The 25,601-nt window shown below is 36.5% G+C and overlaps 2 protein-coding genes across 4 annotated transcripts; both read right to left on the reverse strand.

Moving 5' to 3' along the window:
* Window positions 1-1,720: 1,720 nt before the first annotated feature.
* On the reverse strand, window positions 1,721-9,056 carry LOC148307652 (stromal cell-derived factor 2). Of its 2 annotated transcripts, XR_015837815.1 has the most exons (5): window positions 8,951-9,056; window positions 6,518-6,713; window positions 5,366-5,590; window positions 2,554-4,188; window positions 1,721-2,153 (listed from the first exon to the last, which is right to left on the reverse strand). XR_015837815.1 is itself a non-coding variant. In XM_088263154.1 (4 exons), the coding sequence occupies exons 1-4, from the start codon at window positions 9,036-9,038 to the stop codon at window positions 4,011-4,013; spliced, it is 687 nt and encodes a 228-aa protein (XP_088119280.1). In that variant the 5' UTR covers window positions 9,039-9,056; the 3' UTR covers window positions 1,768-4,010. The 2 variants fall into 2 exon arrangements, 1 of the variants encoding a protein (XP_088119280.1); XM_088263154.1 differs by having other exon boundaries at window positions 1,768-4,188.
* Window positions 9,057-10,285: 1,229 nt separating this feature from the next.
* Window positions 10,286-24,726, reverse strand: IntS4 (integrator complex subunit 4). Of its 2 annotated transcripts, none has more exons than XM_088263162.1 (16): window positions 24,440-24,726; window positions 23,833-24,184; window positions 22,606-22,838; window positions 20,997-21,172; window positions 20,622-20,814; window positions 19,279-19,453; window positions 18,461-18,666; window positions 17,386-17,508; window positions 16,922-17,057; window positions 16,075-16,212; window positions 15,421-15,607; window positions 14,649-14,831; window positions 13,370-13,551; window positions 12,675-12,817; window positions 11,537-11,750; window positions 10,286-10,655 (listed from the first exon to the last, which is right to left on the reverse strand). In XM_088263162.1, exons 1-16 carry the CDS (start codon window positions 24,491-24,493, stop codon window positions 10,444-10,446), a joined length of 2,907 nt encoding a protein of 968 aa, XP_088119288.1. In that variant the 5' UTR covers window positions 24,494-24,726; the 3' UTR covers window positions 10,286-10,443. The 2 variants fall into 2 exon arrangements, 1 of the variants encoding a protein (XP_088119288.1); XR_015837817.1 differs by having other exon boundaries at window positions 10,455-10,699; window positions 11,290-11,750; window positions 24,440-24,701.
* Between the last annotated feature and the right edge of the window lie 875 nt (window positions 24,727-25,601).

Raw genomic sequence — 25,601 nt, forward strand, 5'->3', positions numbered from 1 at the left:
AGACCACCTGCACTTCACTGATTCCCGGATCTAGATCCCAGAATCCTTCCTAGGAAGGGAATATGTGGTGTTTATGGGATTCAGATGACAACAGTTTCTGCAAACACAACACTTTCTGCCCTGTAGCAGGTAAATATTAAGTTAAAAATATGCTGCTTTCGCTGGGATATAGTAGTACATTTTCTGGGCATTCCGAAAGCATGCACAATGGAAAAATGATGATTTTTTATATATCGCTCACTCCTTTCAAGAACGTCATAAATCAAAAAACTTGATTTTTCAGGAGAACGTTTTTTAAGTTTAAAAAAATAATGCAATGTGTTAAAAATAAATATCAAGCCACTTATTGAACTTTTTACTGTGCAACAGACCTTTTTAGGTAAAACCCTGGACACAGGAGTGATCACCTTGCCTTCATGTAAATAACGATTGAGATAACACTGTGTCAATACGATGCAGCTCTTTGCACCATTGGGTGCGGATAAGGGTTAGAAGGACATGTGGAGTGAATGAATAATAAAAGAACGACGAAGAAAGTTATTTGGCGAATTTGAGTGGGAGAATAGAACGAGGATGGCCTAAAAAGACTTATCATGACCAGATCAATCAGAACCTAAAATCTTGTGGTGTCTACTGTGTGTTGAGATGGTTTGGACATGTAGAACGAATGAGTGAGGAAAGAACGGTAAAACAAATTTGAGGCAAATATAATTGGAAAAAGGAGCAGAGGAAGACCGAGAAAAACTATGCACGATCAAGTATGCCAAATACTAGTACGTCAGGTTAGGAGTCGAAACAATCGGCGGGTATGTATGAGAAGATGCATGAACGTGGAAGAGGCGAAGAATGTTTGCAAGGACAGAGTGGTGTGGCGTTCTATCTCTCTGCCTACCCCTGCGGAGAAGCGGCGTAATCACGCCGCTTCTCCGCAGGGGTAGGCAGAGAACTAACTAATCAGTTAGTTAAAAGTCTACATAATCGGAGTGCATGTTTGACTAGATGTATGGATGTGTAGAAAGCTAGGACAGATATGTGTGGCATTTCATCCTCTTTGCCTACCCCTCCAGGAAATGGCATGATGGTAGTAGCAGTAGTAATATTTTTGATTCTAAAACCTTGAGCTGTAACGAAATATAAACCAAGAAAAAGTAAATAATAATATTCTTTGTTAATTGATTCGGCCTTTGTCCACCTCCGTAGTGTAATGGTCAGCACGCTCGGCTACCGTTCTGGAGGTCCCGGGTTGGATTCCCGGGGGGGGTAAAATAAATATAAGTGATTTTTTTACTGTAATATTTATTCAATATTACCATGGACTGGTACCTAAAGCGGAGGGCTGATCACCTTTCCTTCACGTGTAAAGATAACACGCATTTATATGACACAGTGCCATATGCACCATTGGGGTGCGGATAAGGGTTTTATTATTATTACTATGTAATTAATTCGGCAGTGATTTTGTGGTAAAATCTATCCATTTTAAATTCACGTTTTACTTCACATACGGTGTTTGAAAATGATGCGGAATGCATTGAAACACGTGTCACAGTAGATTTTAACAAATAGTGGTATTTACTAAGTAAAACTGAAATTAAAAATAATATTCTTATTCGGTAACTGAAAAAAAAAGTACAGTAGATTATATCGGATTTTTCTTTACCATCCATCCTGGAAAATCCGGAATGGACTATTGGTGGTGAAATGAAATGAAAAAAAAAACTTTTGATATATATATTTAATATAATGTGAAATAAAAAAAGCAATATGTATAATGTTTTGATTATTTTATTGCGTGAAATACACTGTATTTGATGCCAATGTTATTTATATACAAATAATTTATAACAATCTGAGACTATTGGATAAAAAAACAATTATATACATATAATACTGCAATAAATTATGCTCCTTATAGGCAGAGTCTATTGAAATGTCATTTCAGAATTTACTTCTGACTGGTGAAATGTAGTTTGACCAAGAAAATAACTTGGAATTTTGTTGCTATAATAATTATTAAATGCACAATTAACAACAAACAAAAAAAACTGTTTTATATTTTATAGCTAGAAGATATTTTGGTGCACAAAACCAGAGAATTTTCGCCTAGTTAATTATTTAAAATATATACAAAAAGGAAAAGGATAATTCGCTCACTCCTTTCAAGAACGTCATAAATCAAAAATTGTCAATTTTCAGTTTTGCATGTTTTCGGAATGCCCAGAAAATGTATTATATCCCAGCGAAAGTGGCATATTTTTAACGTTATATTTACCCGCTATAGGGCAGAAAGTGTTGTTTTTGCATTTTGAAGAAAATGTATTGTTTAATTTTTAAAAAATAATAAACTAGTTATTTTTCAAATGGAGAAAAAACCTTCAGGTTTAACTTAAAATGATCTGTTGTACTGTAAAAAGTTCAATAAGTGGCTTGATATTTATTTTTAATAAATTGTATTATATTTTTTAACTTTAAAAACGTTCTCCTGAAAAATCAAGTTTTTTGATTTTTGACATTCTTGAAAGGAGTGAGCGAATTGGTATTGCGTTTAGTCACTTGAATCACCCTATACATTCCCTATTTGGGGAAAATTCAGGACTTATGTCCTGGAGTTACTTTTCTAAGACAAAAACCAATACAAATGTAATTTCAGCCATCTATGGTACAAATGTTTACATTTTTCTTAGATTCTGATTACTCTAGGTTTTATTTTCGATGGTATATGCAGAAATATCAGAAATTGAAATTAACGACTTTTGCCAATCTATATGTAGCTTATTTATTACATATTTCATAAAAATTCCTTCAAATATTTATTTTAATAAATCAATAAAGTACGGTTGGGAATATGAAAAAAGATTTTGATTACTACGTCTAGGTTTTATTTTCGATATTATATGCAGAAATATCAGAAATTGAAATTAAAAACTTATGCCAATTTTTGTGTAGTTTATTTATTAATTTTTCATAAATTTTCCGTCAAATATTTATTTTAATAAATCAATAAAGCACCATAGTTGGGAGAGTGCTTGGATTTATTTTAATGAAAGTTAGTTTCAATATAAACTAACACACAGTTGATAACTAAAAAAAGGGCGGTCAAAATGTAATCCAATACCGTTATGATAACATCCAATCTACGCTCATTTATTTAGTTATTAAAAGACTCGATATTGCTGGACCATTTCGTCCGCCTCTGTGGCGTAATGGTAAGCGTGTTTAACTACCATGCCGGAGGTCCCAGGTTCGATTCCCATAGGGAGTGGGGGGGAGTGAAAATAAATATTAGTGATTTCACACTCCAATATTTATTTAATATTACCCTGGACTGGTCCCTGAAGCGCAGGAGTGATCACCTTGCCTTCATATAAGTAATGATCAAGATAGAATTGCGTCAATATGATGCAGTGCCCTACGCACCACTGGGTGCAGATAAAGGTTAGGAGATATTGTTGATGTGAAATAACAGTAATATTTATGATTGGGTTCATATTTTCGGCAATGACAAAAGCTACCATAACAGTCATTAGTAAATAAAGGAATGATTTTTCAAAACCGGTACTGTAGAACTTTGATGTGTTATTTGAGCCCAGTGCAAAAAAAAAAAATTAAATCTGTATTTGGTCTACAATAATAAACGTATCGACATGATTAATTGTTTCCCTGATAGGTGATACTTATTGTGACGGTATTTCGATCGATACCACGATCTAAATATTTTTTTTGTACTGGGCTTAAGTAACACATCAAAGTTCAAGTAGCCCCGTTCTACGGTAGTCACAAATTTTTTATAAAAGTGGTATTACACAAAGTGAACAATGGATGACAAGAGTGTTTTACTACCATACCGCAAAGTTATCAATGCTTTCGATATACAAAATATATTAGTAAATAACTTATGCTTGAACGTTTCTTCACCATTGTTTACACACAGTCACACTTTAAATTAATTTAGTACACAGTTCAAATTAGCTATATCTTGTTGCACTTGACGTCAGACAATCGAGATATGTCTACAGTTCGGTGTGGATATTGTGCGCCGCCCTGTTGGCGCCGAGATCCGACGGATGGATGAAGAGACCCTCCTTGGCCTTCCACTCGGTGTAGGCGCTGAAGAGAGAGGACACGCCGACCACCTCCCCCTGGCCGTCTATCGGGCGCCCGAAGTTTCGGCCAGAAGCAGCGAGATACCTGAATGAAAAGAGGTATTTTATTTTATATTGGTATGTACATTTTAGGTTCTTTTATTTATAATTTGCTGTATCTAAATACTAATCCCTTTCACTGCCTGCACCGGGGTACTTCTGGAAAATTTGGTGACGGATTTACAAACTTGTATTTATTTAGATTGGCAGTGAAAGCTTTTAAATGTAAATTCACAGTAAAATCAGGATACAATTTTATATTGTTTCACATTTTCAATAAATTTCGCAACCTAGTTAAAAAAAAAATTGCTTAGCAAGAGCAGATCTGTCAGGAAGCCTAGATGCTTCTGTATCAGATCTGGGCATGCGGTGGGACAGCTTTCAATATATGTATCTAAACACCTGTTGCTGTAGCTCAGTCTGGTTGAATGGAAAAGAAAGAAAACACATTTCTAATATGTATAAAGTCACAATCAATAGCGTGCACAGATAATTAATTAGGGTAGGCAGTAGAGGTAGGTACTACTTACTACTACTACTGGCACTACTTACTACGGTAAGCCGTAGAGGCAGGTTAGCTAAGTGCTACATACTAAGGTAAGGTAGGTACTGGTTACGTCTTTATATGTCACGTGGGTAAGTTAGGATAGGCACTGCTTTTCTGGCTATATGAAATGCACGCCCCTGGTCACAATGCTTACGAAGTAATGAAAATATTAAAAATAAGAAACAAAAAAACCATTCAGAATTTTTTAGCCTATAAAGGCTTTTAATATACAAAAGGAGACAACTGCTGATGGTATTCCCTATACACCCAATAAAATTTTTCATAGATACATTCTTAAAACTAAGAATACGGCTGTTCTGGAATCTCGAAAGTATCATGTCTCACATTCATTCTTATATCTATTATTCCTATCTCCAGACAGCCTTCATAAAAGCAGCTTTTAACAGTGTGCTATTGAATGCTTGCACCCGCGCTAACCTTAAATGCTTTGTTGGGTAATATATCCAAAATGAAACAAGGTTTGTTGGATTAAATTCTACATTTATTTATGTATATTTTAATACGTGACGCTTTCGTCTTCTTAGGACATTATCAAACACTTGTTATATCAAACATTATACTACCCAACAATTCAATATGGAATTCTACCAACTGTCTGCAGTTACAATAAATAACCTTAAATGCAACAAAAAAAAAAACAACCAATAGTACTTACATATCAGTGTCAATGTGTCTCAGATGCACGAAGCTGTCTCTCTTCCAAAAGTCATGATTGCAGACTATCTGCCAGTGGTCTCCCGAGTCCCCGACCCCCTTCTCGTCACCGTAGCAGGAGATCTCCTGCATCTTGGACAGCGGCGACGCAAAGTGGTGCGAGTGCAGGTTCTTTTGCGTGGACACGTGCTGCAGTCTGATGGTGCTGCCACACTTTATGGGGTCGCTGAAATAAAGCCATTTTCATTCGTTACTTTGTATCAGTGATTCTTAACCGGGGCGCTTCAGAAGATTGAGTGGGCATGGATGCTGTCGAAGAAAACCATGAAATAAAACATCGATAATTTTAATATAAAACTGAGGTGAGGGCACATTATTGCAATTCGTTATTATGTATATGATGAAATATAAATACACTGCCTCATATAACACGGTTTTTTATAACACGGATGCATAAATTATGGCATATTTTTGTAAACACATGTATTATACACGCTTTTTATAACACGGTTTCAGAAAAATAAATGAATTAAATAATAAAAAAATAACTAACTAACTAACCATCACGCCGCTTCGCCGCAGGGGTAGGCAGAGAGAACCGAACGCCAAACCACTCGGTCTTTGCAAACATTCTTTGCCTCTTCTACATTCATGCATCTCCTCATACATACCCGACGATTATTACGACTCCTGACCTGGCCGCTTTCAAGTATTTGACAAACCTGATTGTGCCAAGTTTTCCTCGGTCGTCCTCTGCTTCTTTTTCCAACTACATTCGCCTCATAAATTTGTTTAACCGTTCTTTCTTCACTCATACGCTCCACATGTCCAAACCATCTCAACACACCTTTCTTAAATTAAATAATATGTTTGTTATTAAACAAATAAAGTACATATTCATATAAACTATCTTAGATTTTTTTTGGAACGCAAACCCTAATTTTGTACGAACCTCAAACCTAGTATAACACGGGTTTTTGTGGAAGCATATAAACATGTTATACGAGGCCCGAATGTAAATAAACTATGAAATATAAATAAATAAACGATGTAATATAAATAAGAAAATGATGAAAAATAAATAAATAAACGATGTAATATAAATAAGAAAACGATGTAATATAAATAAGTAAACGATGAAAAATATCCTTACCCTCTCTTACAATATTTGCCAGTTTCGGCGAGGATCTGCCAGTGGCTGTTTACATCCTCCTGCAGCTCTATGGCCGTCACGGACTGCTGGCCGGATCCGGTGCCGTACTTGATATCATGAGAGTGTAGCCGCAGAGGCAGGTCCTTGTTGATCAGCTTTATTACGGAGCCACATGTCACAAACTCCGCACTATGCCCTGGAAAAATAATCCTCCGTGAAACGTTGCCTTAACAAATAGGAATTGCTATAATATAATGTTCACTTATGTATTGTAACTGCAGACAGTTTCAGGTAGAATTCCATATTGAATTGTTGGGTAATATATCCAAAATTAAACAAGGTTTATTGGATTGAATTCTACATTTATTTATGTATATCTATACGTGACGCGTTTCGTCTTATTAAGACATTATCAAACACTGTGTTTTTTAATTTTGGATATATTACCCAACAATTTATTATGTTCACCTCCTAGTGATTTTTTCACTCTAATATTTATTTAATATTACGCTCGGCTACCGTTCCGGAGGTCCCGGGTTCAATTCCTGGGGGGAGAGGTCAAATAAATATAAGTGATTTTTTCACTCTAATATTTATTCAATATTACCCTGGACTGGTACCTGAATCAGAGGGCTGATCACCTTTTCTTCATGTGTTAATGATCAAGATAACACGGTATTTATATGATGCAGTGCCCTATGCACCATTGGGGTTCAGATAAGGGTTTGAAAAAGAAGAAGAAGAATATAATGAATATATATGGCTCCAGAGTATCTAAAAGAGCTGTGTATCCAGACGATTTGATTGATAGACTGCACTAGTCACGCTTTCCTGAAAGGGTAGAGTATAAACTCTGTCTGCTCATTATAAATCAATGCATGATATGGCTTCAGAGTATCTAAAAGAAAGAGCTGTGTATTCCAGACCAATTGGTTGATAGATGTCTCAGGCTTTGACCGACTACGGGCAAAGTGATATTACCAGTTCGCAACTAGCGCACTGAATTTGGCAAGTGTGCTTTTGCTGTTGTGGGACCGATGGCGTGGAATACTTTTCCTCCAGGAGTTAGAAATAGACAGAGTGAGATGATCTCAGAAACTGTATGGAGGAACAAACACATGAGAATAGAAAGTAAAATGAAAATATACAAAACATGTGTTTGACCAATAGCCACTTATGGGATTGAGGCAAGAGCAGATACATCCAGAACAAAATCTCGACTTGGAACCTCCGAGATGAAGACTCTCCGATCCATAACCGGAAACACATTGCGAGACCGAGTTAGAAATACCGACATCCGGAGCATGTATAAGACGGGGGATATTGTGAGGTGGGGACGACAACGAAGGCGATACTGGAATGATCATGTAAACAAATGTCAGATGATGACAGACTTCCACGTATCACCCTTCAAGGAATCCCTGAAGGATGCAGACCCCCAGGCAGACCCCCAAAAAGGTGGAAAGATAGCTGGGAGTCAACATCCCAAGAGCTACGATTTGTGACTTGGGCAAATTGACAAAGTAACTTTTCATGAAAATGAATTGTGGAAGTCTAAGGTTTACAGGGCTTAAAACCTGTCGGCCGTTTACTCTGGTTCTTTTAACTACCCACTAGTGCTTAGGACACTGCATTTATTTGATGCAGTGTTATCTTCATCGTTGATTGCATGAAGGCGAGATGATCATTTCTGTATTTCACATTCACTTCAGAGTAATCTAAACAAACACTAGTATACAAAAATCACTATAAAAAGCTCTCCTGGGAATAAAAACTAGGACTTATCAAAACATGGAAGCCCAGAACAGAAGCCTGGTTAAAAACTAAACTACAAAAACGGATCGTCAGATATAATAAACAGTTTTTCCCAAATAAATATTTCAAACTTTCTCCATGTTCCTCTACCGACCCACAGTGGTGCTTAGGACACTGCGTCGTATCGATGCATTGTTATCTTGGTCGTGTATTCCACGAATAAAAAGAGTTTAATAATATAACAATATTAGGAGGCTAAATAGGAGGAAAAATAACTGAGATACTATAGAAATACTATAAGAATTGAAACCTGCAATGGGGTTCAAATAAAAGCGTGTTAAAATACCACAAGGTCCTTTATTAAAAAAAACTGTTAGCGTTGTTTTATATTTTTAATGATATAAACCTTTACATAGCCATTACAAATTTGAAGAAATTGTACAAGTAATACCTAAATAAATTTTTAAAAATACGAAGATATAAAGCAGATTTATTTGAATTCAGAGATTTTTCGTGAACCAAAGGTAGGCCACGTAATTGCAAATATTATTATGACAGCCAATAGAAACATCGCACGTGAGAGTTTGAGTTTATGTGAAAAATATGAATTAAAACATATATCGTGTGTTATGTTCGCCTGTTCTTAATATGATAAATTAAATATAAGTTTTTTCTTACCTTTTACTATACTTAAAATTGAACTTAATAACAAAACAATAAATAAATTTGACATTAGAACAGCGGACGTCAAACCGGCAGCCGCCATTTTTAATAAATTTCTGTCATAGATCATAGATAAACAATGACAGACTATAGATGCGTATATACGCGAAACTATAGAAAATGTTTTTTTAATGTTGCAATAGTAAAAAAATATTAGTCGATGTGTAGGTAAGTACTGAAATTAGTACGAGGTAAGTAGTAAAATTAGAAAACACCATGATTTTTAATACATTTGGACCACCCTCTTGAGAGGAAGGGTTCTTGCTGGGTTAAAATGGTAAAAAAATTATTCGTTTGGTGAAAAGTAATGGATTTTTGCACTTTCAAAGGCCACATTACATTGCAGAAACTCATCGGAATTGTATATAAGCGTAACAAATATCATCAAAAGTGTTTCGGACAACATTGAGCAAACGTGGCTGCTATTTGATAAATAGCTTTCTTACACCAATGCACAATATATATTTTTTCTACGGATATTACAAACTATTTATAATGTCAGCAATTTTTCTGTCTATTAATATTACAAAATTTGAATTATGTGGTTGTCAATCATGGGTAACGTGACCATTTATTTTTGTCCTCAAAACGGGACATCTTTCAATTTTTAATAAATAGTATGTATACTCAAGAAAATACGTACATTTTCATAGTTTTTTATGTATTAATTAAAAGAAAACGAATGTAAATAAAGAAAATAAGAGGAATAAATAATTTAAATATGAAAAAATTATGTTGTTTAGGCTATCTCAAAACGGGACGGTCCCGTTTAAAACGGGACGTATGGTCACATTAATCATGGGTAGGATAGTGAATTTTACATGTGTATATAGTGATCACCTAAACCACCCTTCGACAGGTTGTAACCCCTGTAAATACCCAGACTTCCATATTCTTCTTCATCTATGTTGAGATGTCAATATTAGTATGCATTTTGTTGATTTTATCGCCAGTAATTTAATCAGCTGGATATTTGACAAGCTGTTCATCGAAGATATTCAACGACAATTCACAAATCAATATCTAATGATAGTTATCTAAGATGCATAGTCCTTCAATCCCCCGTAACTTTTCATCGATTTATTTACACATTCTTCTATCAAAAAAATATTGAATCAGACAAATTTTGCTCTTTTTCCACACTAGCAAATAAAAAACACCGGTTTCCCTGCATTTTCAACTGGCAATACATATTTACTTGAAGAATCTATCTGAGATTCTGACCAGTAGCTCCTCCTTTTATCAAACACGGGTACTTATAAAACAAGATTTAAAAATAAACACAGTACATTTTGAAATCATAAATTTAATTTTATTTTACTAATATTCTTTATTAATTAAATCTAATAAATACATTAACCTTAAACTACATAATTCATCAAATATTTTACATGTATGAAATTATTTTGTGTAAAAAAAAGACACGAACACAAATTTCATTATTATTTTTAGATTCCTCTTTTGATAGGTTTAGGTGCGATGTTGACTTTGACAGGTTTTCCGAGGTCTATTAGGGAGGCTTCCTTCCTCCCGGCTCCGATCTGGTCTGGCACCGCGAGGCAGAGAGATATTTCTATGGGACACGACTCCGTCCACACTTGGTGGGAAACGAGGACCTTTGTCAGCAGGCGAAGATTGGTGCCATCCTCCGATTTATCCGCTGAAAAAGAAAAAAAAAACTTGCAATACTACAACTTACTTAACCTTTTAAACGCGTTAACTTTGTTCCTAAGAGACGCTCGCGCGGCTGTATTTCGCCGTTTTTTAAATTATTACTTTTATCATGTATTTAGTTATGAAACGATTTATTTTCCTTAACAAAAACGTTCAATGGGATTCATTGTGCCTTTTTGGTACTCTATAATACACGTGTGTCACATTATTCTTGAAATATATCGTAATATAAACAAATTAGATCGTAACATAAATAAATCAAAGCACGCATCGTGTGTCACTCTTACCCACTGGCGATGCGTAGCGTCGAGAGTGAGACAGATATAGGGCATGATTATGGCGCGGACTAATTACCGACCGCAAGAAAAATCAGGGATCTGTTGTTTTATTTATCCTTGTGATGTTACAAATTATTAGTCAGATATTTCAACAGATGTCATAAGGCCGAAGATTGACGTATTATTTTATCCAAAGTTCCACACCATGAAAAAATCCCTCCAAGTTGAACTGATGTTCGAAACTTGGAGCAAAGTGAAAACACAAACGCTTATGTCAGCCGCGTATGGGGCATGTCTTGTAAAAACACAAACGGTTATGCGAGCCGCGTGGATCCGGTTAACTCAACCATAGAACTAATTGTTCTTGAATCACTAGAACTTCACTAGAGACATCTATTGGTGAGATGAAAAGAAGCTTTTTATTGAGCAGAAACTCTTTTATTACCTCATATACCAATAACCTTATTTAATTTTGGATATACATATTACCCAAAAACTCCAAATACTTGTTCACAAATCTGGATTAAAATCACGCCCACTTCACGATACCACAGGACCACGGGATACTGAGCAAGATAAGGAGGAGTACCTTCGTGATGCAGTTTCCGGAGGTCCCCGGCGCGCGGCACGGAGACGCGAGTGTGCTGGTCAGGGTACTTGACGCGCACGCGCAGTGCGGAAGGGTCGCGGGCGTGCAGGACCTCCGCCTCTAGCGGGATGGCCGCCACGAGCCCCGCCGTGAACTTGATGGCCGTGTCCGTCTCCCCGGTCGGCTCCAAAATGCACGAGCTGCACATCTTTATCTGCAGACAAACCAGATTCATGTATTCAATGCTAGAAACGTCATCATTTTGACAACTGCGGCTGGCCGGGTTGGAATAATGATGTCTTTCAATAGCAGTCAACTTTGTGGTAAAATCTATCCATTTTTAATTTAGGTTGTACATAGTAAATACCACTATATCTTAAAATCCATTGTGACAAGTGTCTCGATGCATTCCGTACCATTTTCAAACACCGAATGTGAAGAAATTTATATTTGAAGCACAACTTTGTGATTTTCCATTTTATAATTAAAATGTTACTTAAAATCACTATAAATATTTTATTATAACTTAATTATAATGTCTACCAATTTCCAATCTAACCGCTTCTTTATCAAGATTTCTAACAGTCTAAATTTTAGAGTTGTGTCCTTGGGACATTGAAGGTTGAAAAGGAGGTAGGATCTGTTTCTTATTTCTATTTATTTATATAAATATTTGTTTATTTATATGATAAATATTTATTTATATATATTATATTCAACGTCCCAAGGACACAACTCTAAAATTTAGCCTTAGCTTCACATATGGTGTTGGAATATGATCCGGAATGCATTGAAACACGTGTCACAAAAGATTTTAAGAAAAAGTGGTATTTATTAAGTAAAACTTAAATTAAAAACGGATAGATAGATTTCACCACAAAGCGACTGCCGAATCAATTAATTAAATTCCATACTCTTCTTCATCTGTATTGAGATTTCATAAATGTATGATATGTATGTCTCCGTGGACAATCTTTGTAGATGTGATCGCAGGCAAACTAGACGCGGGATTGTCACGAAAAAGACCTGTTTACGTGGTCTAAATTATAATAATATTGTTCTACCCAACACTTTACTGTTTCCAAAACACGTCATTCGCCATTGCTTAAAATGTCCCAAATGATCGTTATGTACTCACATTAACATTTGGCCAGGGTATTTGCGAGGGGGGTACACTCTGCAGGAGAGGCAGCAGGCATCTTGCCACCGGTCCAGGTTTTGGTTCCACCAGAAAGGAGATTTGTTGGAACACTCCAATTGTGAATTGATCGGGTTCTAAACCTGCACAAATAAAATATCACTTGATTAACCTCATCCAAACCAAAAACCATGACCAAAAAATGGGAATTTTGCTTTGTCATTATTTGGACAGATGTCTCTACACAGTTTGAATAAAGTTATATTTATTTATGATGGTCAAAGGAACTTTGAGTATATGTAATGCAATAAAGCTCACTCTCTCTATCTAACCCTTATCCTGATATTGCATAGGGTACTGCATCATATAGAAGCAGTGTTATCTTTATTGTTAAATACACGAAGGAAAGGTGATCAGCCTTCCACTTCAGGTACCAGTCCAGGGTGATTATTAAATAAATATTAGACTGAAAAAAAGAATAAATATTAGACGGATTAATTTTTTTTATTGTATTGTATTTCTATAACCTGATCTTTTTTTAAAAAGGAATGAAACGCAAAACCTCTACTTTTAGAGGCTTGTCTGCAGGTGGGAAAGTAAGGATAGGGAAGGTAAATGTGAAAAATACACACACACAAACACACAGCGCCTGCCTGTCTCAATATCAAAAAGGTCATATGGCAGTAAATTTTTACCATTTTCCGAAAGGAACTTGTCGAGGTCTTCGATCTCCTGCATCAGGGTATGGCACAAGGCCAGGGCGGATTGGTTGCTGCCTCGCACTATGTACACCAGCTGCAGGGCCAGCGCCCTCAGGGTCATCTGCTTCACGGCAGACTGGTCCCCGATGGTGCAGCCCACAAACAGATGCTGCAGTCTGAGAACAAATCAAACGGGATAGTAGTTATTCACAATATTATGGGATTAACAATATTATGTCATTTATTGATTCGAGAGTCTTTGTAGTAATATCTACCTATTATTAATTTAAGTTTTACTTGGTACTTTTTATTAGATATATTATTCTGAGAAATAAAAAGACTTTGTTTTTTGATCCACTCATATTTTTATTACAATCAACTAGTTTAAGCAACAACCTGTTGCCCTCTTCAGGGTTTAATTTATGACTTAGTCATAAATTAAACCCTGAAGAGGGCAGCAGATTGTTGCCGAAACTAGTTGATTGTAATAAAAATATGAGTGGATCAAAAAACAAAGTCTTTTTATTTCTCAATATAATGTATCAATATGATCTACAAAGTTAATGCTTTCAAAATTCAAAACATCAAAAACTTTTTATAAGTTTTAAGTTTTGTGCTGACATTTCTTGGTGGAACTGCATTTTATAGAATAAAATAACAACTATGTCATTTCGAAAATTCATGTGGAAAAAATTAAATACTTTTTATTTTATTCTATTTTACTTGGTAAATACCACTGTCATAAAATCTATTGTGACCCGTGTTTTTGCAACATTTATTTCATTTGATCAGGTTTCGTCATTACCGACATCATCATACTGGTGGGAGGCTAGACAAAATTCTATATTATATACGCAACAAGGTAGATGATTTTGTAGATTACAAAAAGCATGATTTTTTGTATTTTTTTTTTGATAAAATAAATTTAAATTGAATTAATATAAATAATGTATTAAAAACCTTTTACTTGATTGAATTTTACAAATTTATTGCAATTAATTTCTTTATTCTTAAGACTTTACTTTTCTTTATACTAAGGTATAAAAAGATACTTCGTCTCTATGATCTGAAAAATAATAATTTTTCTAGTAATTTACCATTGATCCTTACTCAGTGTGCTTAAAATCCCTTTAAAAACAACCTATTTTGATATTTTTAACAAAATTTCCAATGAGAATAAGTAGAAATTTGGAATTCATGTACATTTCCTGCATTTTATCTATGGTTTTGTTGGTCCAATAAGCAATTCCGAGTGTTGCAAGCGCGTACTTACTTGAGGCAGTTATTGATAAGTGTAGCTATGTTGTTCTTGATGATGATTCCTTGAGGCGAGGCCAGAGCCGTCGGGTTATTCCACAGCCTGTTTGACAGCACAGAGCTGAGCAGCAACTCGCTCCCCATGTACAGAGCTGTGAAGTTAGCCGCTCCACATACTAAAGGTTCAATCTCAGCCAATCTGCAATAAAGAAGGCACAAATTTTACAAAATTATTCACTGTTTTAAGTTATAATAAAACATAATAAGGCTTCAGAGTTTTTAAAAGAAATGTACATTCCAGATGAATTGGTCGATAGAGGTCTCACGCTTCGATCGGCTATAACAACTGCAAATGGCACACTAAATGCGGCGAGCGTGCCTTTGCTGTTGTGAGGCCAATGAGACTGAGATGATCTTTAGAAAAAAATTAAAAACACATTCGTTTGCTAAATCATTTCCAGTATCTCTTTTTCCCCAATTAAATCACAGTGAAGCGCTCTTGAGGTAGTATTTTACAAAAATAGTGCTATCCGAATTATCCAAAATTATTATTATTATTATGATATGAATAACACATTGTTTGCAGGCGGTTTTTTATCAACCCCGTATACTAATTACAGTCGTATAATAATTACAAGCAACCGCAAACGCAACTCCGATCTGTACAATGTTTCTTGGCATCTCTCGCACTCTACCAAAAGTAAGTGTCTTCCACTCTCTACCAACAGTATGTTAAAGACGCTTTTAAGCGTTTCCCGCAAACAGTGTTGACAGCCTCCTCGACTCACCTGTTGAGTTGGGTCTGAGCAGCTTCTAGCAGTGTCGCCCGGATACGCGTAGACGTCCCGGCACTGTCCACATTTGTCATTATGGTGTTGAGCAAGTTCTGGGTGTTGGCAGCTATCTGGGCCTCTCCCTTCACCGAGTATGAGACGTCCATGTTCAAGCCGGAAGCGGCTGATAGAAACGAGTCACCTGGAACGATTTTCATATTAAATTTGTACTTTATATCTTATTTTTCCTTCTTATAGATCCTCCGTTGTAATCTGTTTGTTCCGTTATCTGTTTCTTGTGACGTGGACTGTCAGCTGTCGGACACAGTCAAAATGTTCTGAATAAAACTTCTTCTTCCCCGTCTTAGTCCTCATTACTGAGGGTCACAACCCGTGTCGAAGCAATGACTCTTCTCCAGTTATCCCTTGACTCCACTGCATGTAGCGCCCCAATCACCAAGGTGCCTACTGCTGCCTTAACTTGATTTGATCCATTGTGTGGGGATCTTTCTCTCCCTCTCTTCCCCTCCAGGCTACCAATCACAACCAGACGTTCCAGGCTATCGTCATTGCCACACGCAAAGTGTCCAAAGAACTGAAGAATCTACAGACTTTGGCTATTGACACATTCAAAATGTTGAGCATTGCTTTATTGTTTATTAGACTTACCGATAGGTAATGGGGGCACAAAATTGGGCATGGTGTCTCTCAAGTAGGAGTAGTGTTTGGTCGTGTGTTCCTCAAAGAGCTGGAGCATGGCGCTGGAATGCTGAGCGGCATTCAACACCAAAATCAGAATACAGATATCTATCATAACAAGTCAAGGAAAACAGTATTAATCTTTAGATATAAAAGAGAAATATGCGAGATCGAAGATGTCGTTAGGTGTATACAGAGCGGACACCGAGTGTCAGAAAAGACCCTGAGGAGCATATCTGGCAAGAGACTAGAAGATAGAATAAGGAATATCAGGATAAAAGAAATAAGGGAGATGGAAGATGTCATTAGGTGGGGAAGGCAACAAAGAAGACAATGGTATGCGCATGTGAGGAGAATGGAACCACCAGACTCCCCCTCATTGCATTGCACGGCTGATCCCAAGGTAGACGACTCCCGGGTAGACCACCAGCTAGGAATCAACATCGTAGGAGGCTGATCCCTCTTAAAAACAGGCCTCACGGCCTTACTTTAAGAAGAACAAGAAGAAGCTCACACAGTTTTCTTTGAAGACTAAATGGACTTGAGTTATTTTATTATTGTCATTATCGTTGGGTATTCGAATTCTTACTTTTTTCTCTGTTTGTATTTGTAATATTGACCATATCAAAGTTATAACATCGATCCTTTGAAGCAATATTAAAATTATTAATTATAAATATGGATTGACAGCTGGAAATCGACATCCCAGGAAGCCCTCTTAAAAACAGGCCACAAGGCGTACAGCAAGAAGAAAATCTTTATTTCTGTTGAAATATCTTCTAGAAAACGCGGAAAAATAGTGTTATAAAAAGGATACAAGCTGGATCTTCCACGTCCGGTTGAGGCATATCAAAGAATGGGTGTATATTCAGGAATTGTGGCACGAGCGGCAGAGTGAGTTCCGGATGGGCAGCTCCGATCTTTTGTAGACACCGATATGTCGATTTCTTGTCCTGAAATTTACATTAAAAGTTGCGGGTTATCAGGAGTCTTTTAACCGCCCTACCTTGGGTTATCTTTCAAAAAGTAGATGAATAAGTCAAATTACTTTGGCCATATAAAGGTGGAGACTGACCGGAGCATTTCGTCGTAACATCGCTCGCGGCGAGCATCACCGAGCATCCGAAACTATGGATGGAGCGCTCAGCTCGCTGTACTGACTGCCTGAATGCTCGCATCGTAACGTGTTACGTTACGACAAAATTATCCCGTCAGTCTCCACCATTAGATGCCTACCATTATGAAATAATTATTTTAAAAAAAAATAGGAATTAATCATACCTGTGGATATTTCTTCAAATTGTCTAAGATCTTGTTGACGCACATCTCTAGACACACTTTGGATGCCAGAGTACTGGATGCGAGCATTCGATGAAGGCCTTCTCTTACATCCATGGAAAAATCCTAGAAATTAAATCGTAATCAACCTATAATTTGCTATATTCACTTAATACTATACGGGCGTTTGTGCACTGCACGTAATTTTACCGTCCAGCTTCAATTAGCATGATGAAATGGATGATTGGGTTGTGGTTTAGGCCGTCTTTCTTTGGGTCGGTGCACTTCATCGGTGCGTGATCACGGTGTGCGTAAATTTGATCACGCTAAAAGTAGTCGATTTTATTTAAAAAAACCGGAGTGCCGGACGGTGAAATATAAATTTTTTATTTACCGAATTCTGAAAAAATCTATTACTTCGAATAGATCATAATAAAACCATTTATATTTCATTTTCATAAATAAACAATATGTATATTCATTTTCATAAATAAACATTATAACTCCAAAGAAAATAATTACGATCCTTGAGCTCAGCTTGAGAAACCGAAATGCGAATAATCTTCTGAATATGGATGAACTTTTTTCATACTCTTACTATTCATTTTTGCATGGGGTTAAGAACTATAATTTATATTATTATAATATAATTAAGATAAGTTTACATAAATTTTACAAAATGTAAACTAATGAACAAGTCACACACATGCGAAGTACCCGACTATAATCTCAACATTTTTACGTTGGGCTAGTATTTCCATCTATCACTAAAAATAATAAGGAAAATTGCAAATAAGACAAATACAAATGTGCTGCCATAATCCCCTATATGTTTTATCAATATATGTATTATGTAAATTGTTATGTACATACAAGAAAAATAAATAAATAAATAAGGAAATGTTCTACAAAAGTCAGAGTTGCAATATTTTTTTTTTTCTTGAAAAATGCGTTTTTCAACAACAAAGTAACAAATATTAACAATTTGCGCATTGCCCCCAAGACTTGCCCCACGTTGAGAAACACTTTACTATGCCAAAAAACTTTCTAGTGCAAAGGGTTAAAACATGATACGGACCTCTAATGCTCCGAGAATAGTCTCCAACTGGTCTTCCCTCAGCACAATGTGCTGGGATATCTTGGTGAGGCTGTCGATGGCCTTCAGCCTGACGTCTTCTATCTCGTCGTTGAACATGTCCACGAGGAAGTCCAGGGAAGTGATGGCAAACGTGGAGTTGTTCAATGCCAACTGGCACACAGACTCCACCGCTGACAAACGGACTTCTACAATAAATTGAAAATTTATATTACAATGAGAAAGCTGTTAAGGTAGGGACTGACGTCCACATTTCGTGGTAACGTAACATTCGCGGCGAGCATCTGACTTCGGATGAAGCACTCGGAACGCTGTACTGACTTTACGAATGCTCGCATCGTAAAGTGTTAAGTTACAACAAAATCACTCCGGTCAGTCCCCACCTTAAAACAAATCACTGAACAATCTAAAAATTTTTTTTTAAATAAAATATTTTGTGGCTAACAATATTAAAATAATCTATATCAAATTAATTTTTCTCTTTTAAGTTTCGTATGTACAAACATTTCTTAGTGGAATCGAATTTTTTATTAAGACAACAACGAATGACGTAACCCGGTCACTGGTCAAATAAAATAAAAGAGGAAAAAACTAAATAGTTGTTTAAACTTTATAAAATTAAATAACTTTGTTATAACCACTTTTTTATTAATACAATTTAACCTACCGGTTTCGACAAGAACCTTGTCATCATCAGGGTTTATTTTAATTAAAAAAACATTAAAATACTCTCACCAAAAACTTCCACACACTCCGTAAAAATCCTAAATTTAGGTAGTAGTATTTCTCTGCCTACGTACCCAAGAACTCGTCCTCCAGGCCGTGCACGAAGGCCCCCGCAGCCCCGCCGGCCATGAGGGACACGGCGGCCTGCTGCAGGCGCTCGCAGGGCGCGTCCTGCCCCCAGCGCCTTCCATCTGCCCACTCTCCGGAAGCCAGCAACATGGCGCCACGTTCATGGGCTGTGTGCTTACGCTAAAAAAAAAAACAATAAAAAAGGTGTAGTCTGTGGGTTGGCAAAGTGTGGTTCATGCTGTTCTTTGAGTGCACCTTTTAAGAGCGACTCCGGCACAAATATCTGCGGGAAGGCTCTACGACTCTACATATTCATTTCAACAATATTTTTCAAGCATGAACCTTATTAAAAGCAAACTGAGTTTAAGGAATAACCCACAAAGCCTCTAGTTTTTAAAGGTTTGTCTGCAGGTAGGATAGTAAGGACAGGGAAGGCAAATGTGAAAAATACATCACAAACACCCAGACCAATTGAAAATAAATATTTTTTTAATTTACTTTGCAATTGGCGGGAATTGAACCCGTGACGCCAGTTTCACAGTTGAACCTCTACCTAACTACGCCGCGGTGCCTGTCATCATCATCATGTAGATGAAACATCTATTGTTTCTATATGAAAGAAGATGGAAGTCTGAGCAACCCAGGGCTTTCCACCTGTCATTTGGTTGGTTTAACCGATCGCTTTATACTCTTGAGTAACGTTCACCATTCTGCCTATTATTCATAAACATCCATACAGCATTAATTATTTATTTGATTTATTGATTCGGCAGTCACCATCCAATTTTAATTTAAGTTTTACTTAGTAAACACCACTATTTCTTAAAATCTATTGTGACTCGTGTTTCGACATCATTTTCATATCATCACATATAGTGTTTGAAAATGATGCTGAATGCATCGAAACACGCCACAATAGATTTTGAGAAATAGTATGTACCAAATAAAGGATAGATTAATTTTTGAAACATATATATATATATATATATATATATATATATATATATATATATATATATATATATATATATATATATATATATATATATATATATATATATATATATATATATATATATATATATATATATATATATATATATATATATATATATATATATATATATATATATATATATATATATATATATATATATATATATATATATATATATATATATATATATATATGTTATATGCAATGGTTTTCGATTCCTTTCACATATCACAGGCTATTTGTACTTCACAAATTTCTCAACTGATGGCGCCACAATCATCCAAACTTCCAAACCTGTTAGTTGAAAAAAACAACTTAGGCGGTAAAATAATTATGGAAAATACCACATACTCTCATATTGCTCATGAGCTTCTTATCCAGGGTCTGCAGCAAGAATTTCTGGCTAACTTTCTGCATCCCCCCGAGCAGGGAACACGCCAGCGCTCGTGTACTCATGGACAGGTCATTGACGGCTCCGCATATCCTCACAAACGCATCGTCTACCAGGCGCAAGGTCGACTCTCCATCGGGCAATGTTACAATACTAAAAAAAGAAAACAAAATATGGTCTATATGTATTATATATATTATATCTAACAGCGAAAACCAACTGGCAGAATAAAATAGAGTCGTCACAAAGTTAATGCTTTCAATATTCAAAACAAAATAAATTGAAATTGAAATTGAAAATTGAAATCTATAAGAAGGCAGTAGAAGGTTACTTACTTTTCGGGATACTTGTTCCCGAGCAGTGCCACGATGTTGAGCGCCACCTGTCGCACCGTTTCGTAATCATCGCACAGTGCCGGACACACCTGGTCGTACAGCCGAGGGTCCAGGTCCAGCCCCCGGTGCTGCAGCGTCAGCATCGCTTGGAACGCCTCGCACCTCACCCTGGCATCCTGCGCAAAGTCAACAATTTGTGATATTTATTCATTCAAAATTTGTGCAAATATAAATTGACTTGTACAATGCCACATCTCTTAAGTGTTTCTTTATGGTGTCTATAATCAACAATGGACTCTCACCTGAGCTACCGCAAACAAGATTGAAGCATTCCAAATGTGGCGCTATAGAAGAATGCTCAAAATATCATGGGGTGAGATTTCGAAACGAAGATGTTTTAAAGTATAAATAAAACATAATTCATATTTGAAGCACTAACTTTGTGATTTTCCATTTTATAATTAAAATGTAACTTCGTTTTAAAATCACTATAAATATTTAATTATAATGTCTACCGGTTTCGAAACCAGCCGCTTCTTTATCAAGTCTTGATAAAGAAGCGGTTAGCTTCGAAACCGGTAGACATTATAATTAAGTTATAATTAAATATTTATAGTGATTTAAAACAAAGTTACATTTTAATTATAAATAAATCACTTATTTTTACCAATTAAGTATTATTATTTTATTACGACTAGTTTCAGAAGCTACAGACGTAATTTACAAATTTAACACATCCGGTTACGCTTTTAAAAAAAAATGTTACTATGTCATCTCACCAGTGGGATAATAATTTCCCACAAACCAATTTTCTATCTGTAAATAAGTTCTGTTGATATCCCAGAGGTGGCAGCATAAGTAACGTATTTAATTTACATTTTCTGGGGTAATTGTTTCCCAGAGACATATAAGTGAGCCCATGTAGGTATCTTCACCATTTTCTTCTTCATGAGCCCTCTGACCTCCACTGCTGGATATAGGCCTCTTCCCCTTTCCATTTCCTCTGGTCGGTTGCTGCTTGCACCCAGTTTTTACCCCCCACAGCGACTATGTCATCGAACCATCTCTATCTTCACCATTTTCTTCTTCATGAGCCCTCTGACCTCCACTGCCGGATATAGGCCTCTTCCCCTTTCCATTTCCTCCGGTCGGTTGCTGCTTGCAGCCAGTTTTTACCCCCCACAGCGACTATGTCATCGGACCATCTCTTTTGGGGTCTTCCGACACCTCTTTTGTTCTCCCAAGGTCTCCATCGTAAAATTCTTGGGATCCATCTTGTGGGGTCCTGTCTTGCAATATCTCCTGCCGACTGCCATTTGAGTTTTGCCACACGATCCATGATATCCTCAACTTTGGTTCTTTTCCTGGTATCTTCATTTTTTAACATCAGGCTTAGACCCAGCATAGATCTTTCCATGAATCGCTATGTGCACTTGAGATTCTCTGCATTTCGTTTTGTCAGAGCCATAGTCGGGCCATAGCCATAGCCGTAGAGCCATAGCCAATAATAGGTGGGAATGGTGAAAGAGATGTCATCTCTTGCTACAGACCAATCCGCAGGATTGAGACCAGAGAGAGATTATTCATAAGTCTACGTAATAATCATTACCTGCGAATGGGCGTAATCTCCGAGCAATTTCAAAATGGCCTCCACTTCTGCGGATCGGCTGGATCCGTTGTCCTTCTCCTGGATGACAGGGAACAGTTCACTGATCAGCTGCAGACACTGTCCCTTGACCTGGTGACTGGTATCCTTCAGGTACTCCTTGGCAACAGCGATCAGCCTCGTGTGCAACGACTCGTCCGACACCCTGCTCCCCAGCTTCAGTATCGTGGAGATACCTTCAATGTTTATTAATTTAGATTATTTTATTATTTTGAGAAATAAAAAGACTTTGTGTTTTGATCCACTCACATTTTTATTAACCAACTAGTTTCGGCAACAACCTGTTGCCCTCTTCAGGGTTTCATTTATGACTTATTTAAACCCTGAAGAGGGCAACAGGTTGTTGCCGAAACTAGTTGGTTAATAAAAATGTGAGTGGATCAAAACACAGTCTTTTTATTTCTGAAAATAATAAATCAATATGATCCACAAAGTTAATGCTTTCAATATTCAAAACATTTAGATTATTATTTAATTAAAAACATTGTTTGCGGGAAACACTTAAAAGCCTCTTTTACATACTGTTGGCAGAGAACGGGAGACGCTTATGAGCGTTATATTTGCTTACTTTTGGTAGAGCGCGAGAGACACAAAAAAACATTGTACAGATGGGAATCGGGTGTTGTGGTTACTTGTGATTAGTATTGTGAGGGTCAGGCGGCAGACTGTCTGAGTATAATTAGGGTCGGGGTTGATGAAAAAACCGCCCAATAACAATGTGTTAACACATTCACTGGATGAGAATTGCTATTTTGAATCACGAGATGCTGAAAAAACGGTTATTTTCAAATGCTAAAGCTTCATTAAAAATTTAATTTCTTTTTGTAAATACTAGTACACACTGTTCTCGTTGTGTGAAGGATTCGCATGCAGCTCATGTTTATATTTGCTTTGAAACAATGTGTTGAGAACAAAATTGACATAGTTATTTTAAACTAGTCAAACACTCATCAATTTGGAACGATATTAAAATATAAACCACGGATTATCTCAAACACAAATCAATTTGGAACGGTATTCAAATATTAACCATGGATTATCTCAAACACAAATCAATTTGGAACAATATTCAAGTATTGACCACAGATTATATCAAACAGATATCAATTTGGAACAATATTTAAATATTAACCACGGATTATCTCAAAACTGCATAATTTGAGTTGTTACCTTGAGCTATGACTTTGTGAGATGCCTCATTCTTCAACAGTGATATCGTTTCTTCGATCATGTGCGCAACATCCGCACCGGGGCATTCCAAGCCGATATCACAGAGCAAAGACAGTATTTTCACTCTTACTGCCGATTCCTCTTCATTTTGAAAATGCTCGGAGAGTTTTTTAATCGCCTCTTCTAAATCGGACTCCTGAAACTGCAGCGAGTCTGATACACGCAACAGAAGCTGCAAGGAATCATTGCTAGACTTGCATTTTTCCAGTAGCCCAATGAAAGCCGCGGCAGAACTACCAATCAGAGGTTTCTTCACAAGATGTAACTTTTTAGCTTGCGAATGCAGCGGTTCCTGAAATAAAAATGTTTTAGCAAAATCCAGGTAGAGATATTGAAAATAATATAAATGGAAGACCGAGAAAAACTTGTCACGTTAGGAGTCGAAATAATCGGCGGGTATGTATGAGAAGATGCATGAACGTGGAAGAGGCGAAGAATGTTTGCAAAGATAGAGTGGTTTGTTGTTCTATTCTCTCTGGTTACCGTTGCGGGGAAGTGGCGTGATGGTTAGTTAGTTAGTTGGTATAAATGTTTGTTTTTTAATTACCTGAAAGTTTTGCCCATACTCGGCTAAAGCGCGTTTTTTTAGCAATGCAGCCATGATTCATATATAGGTTACTTTTATTTATATTTTTCAAATTACAAACAGTAAACGAATAATATTCTCATCACACATTTTTTCGTAAATAAAAATATTGATTGGTCTCCTTATTGCTTCAATGAAGAAACGATGAAGAGTAAATGAATTATTTCTGAAGAAACGACGCTTTTTATCGGATTTGACTATAAACAAACGTCAGTGCGTCAATGCTGATAAAACGTCAAATATAATTTGATTTTAGTTGATTAGTGAAATTTTTTATATCTAGGTGAATGTCACACATATTAGGTACCTACCTGTAAAATTATAAATTATTTCACGATTGTGAAAAACAATGGGAAAATGTTGATGAGTTGTGCAAGATTGTGTTGATGTGTGTCAAGAAATTCACTCAATATTTTCTAATTGTTTTCAAGATCTGCCTCTGATTGTGGGGTCCAAAGTTTGTTTCATACCCCATTCTGCTACAAACTCACTTAACTAACTAACTTACTAACCATCACGCCGCTTCCCCACAGGGGTAGGCAGAGATAATAGAAGGCCATACCACTCTGTCTTTGCAAACATTCTTCGCCTCTTCCACGTTCATGTATCTTCTCATACATACCCGCCGATTGTTACGACTTCTAACCTGACCACTTTCGAGTATTTGGCATACCTGATCGTGCCATGTTTTTCCCGGTCTTCCTCTGCTCCTTTTCCCAAGGACATTCGCCTCATAAATTTGTTTAACCGTTCTTTCCTCACTCATTCGTTCTACATGTCCAAACCATCTCAACACATCTTTCTTAATTTTATCGATAATGCTTATCTCAGCTTTGCAAACCTTCCTTATTTCACTATTCGAATATCTATCATACATAGTTTTGTCGCACATTCTTCTGAGAGATCGCATTTCGACTGCATTCAGTCTACTTTCATCCTTCTTTTGCCAACTCCATGTTTCACTTCCATGCATTAGAGTTGTGACCAGGACTCCGTTGTGCACTGCCAGTTTAGCTTCCGCTAATAGGTTTTATTTGCTTTAACTGATTTCAGTGAACCATTCACTTTGTTCCCAGCATTCACTCTCCTTTCTATGTCTTTATCAATATTTCCATCCCTAGAA

The sequence above is a fragment of the Brachycentrus maculatus genome, unplaced genomic scaffold, assembly GCF_059751285.1.
Source record: "Brachycentrus maculatus isolate JH-2025_06_01 unplaced genomic scaffold, ASM5975128v1 h1tg000196l, whole genome shotgun sequence".
Classification (NCBI taxonomy): Eukaryota; Metazoa; Arthropoda; class Insecta; order Trichoptera; family Brachycentridae; genus Brachycentrus; species Brachycentrus maculatus.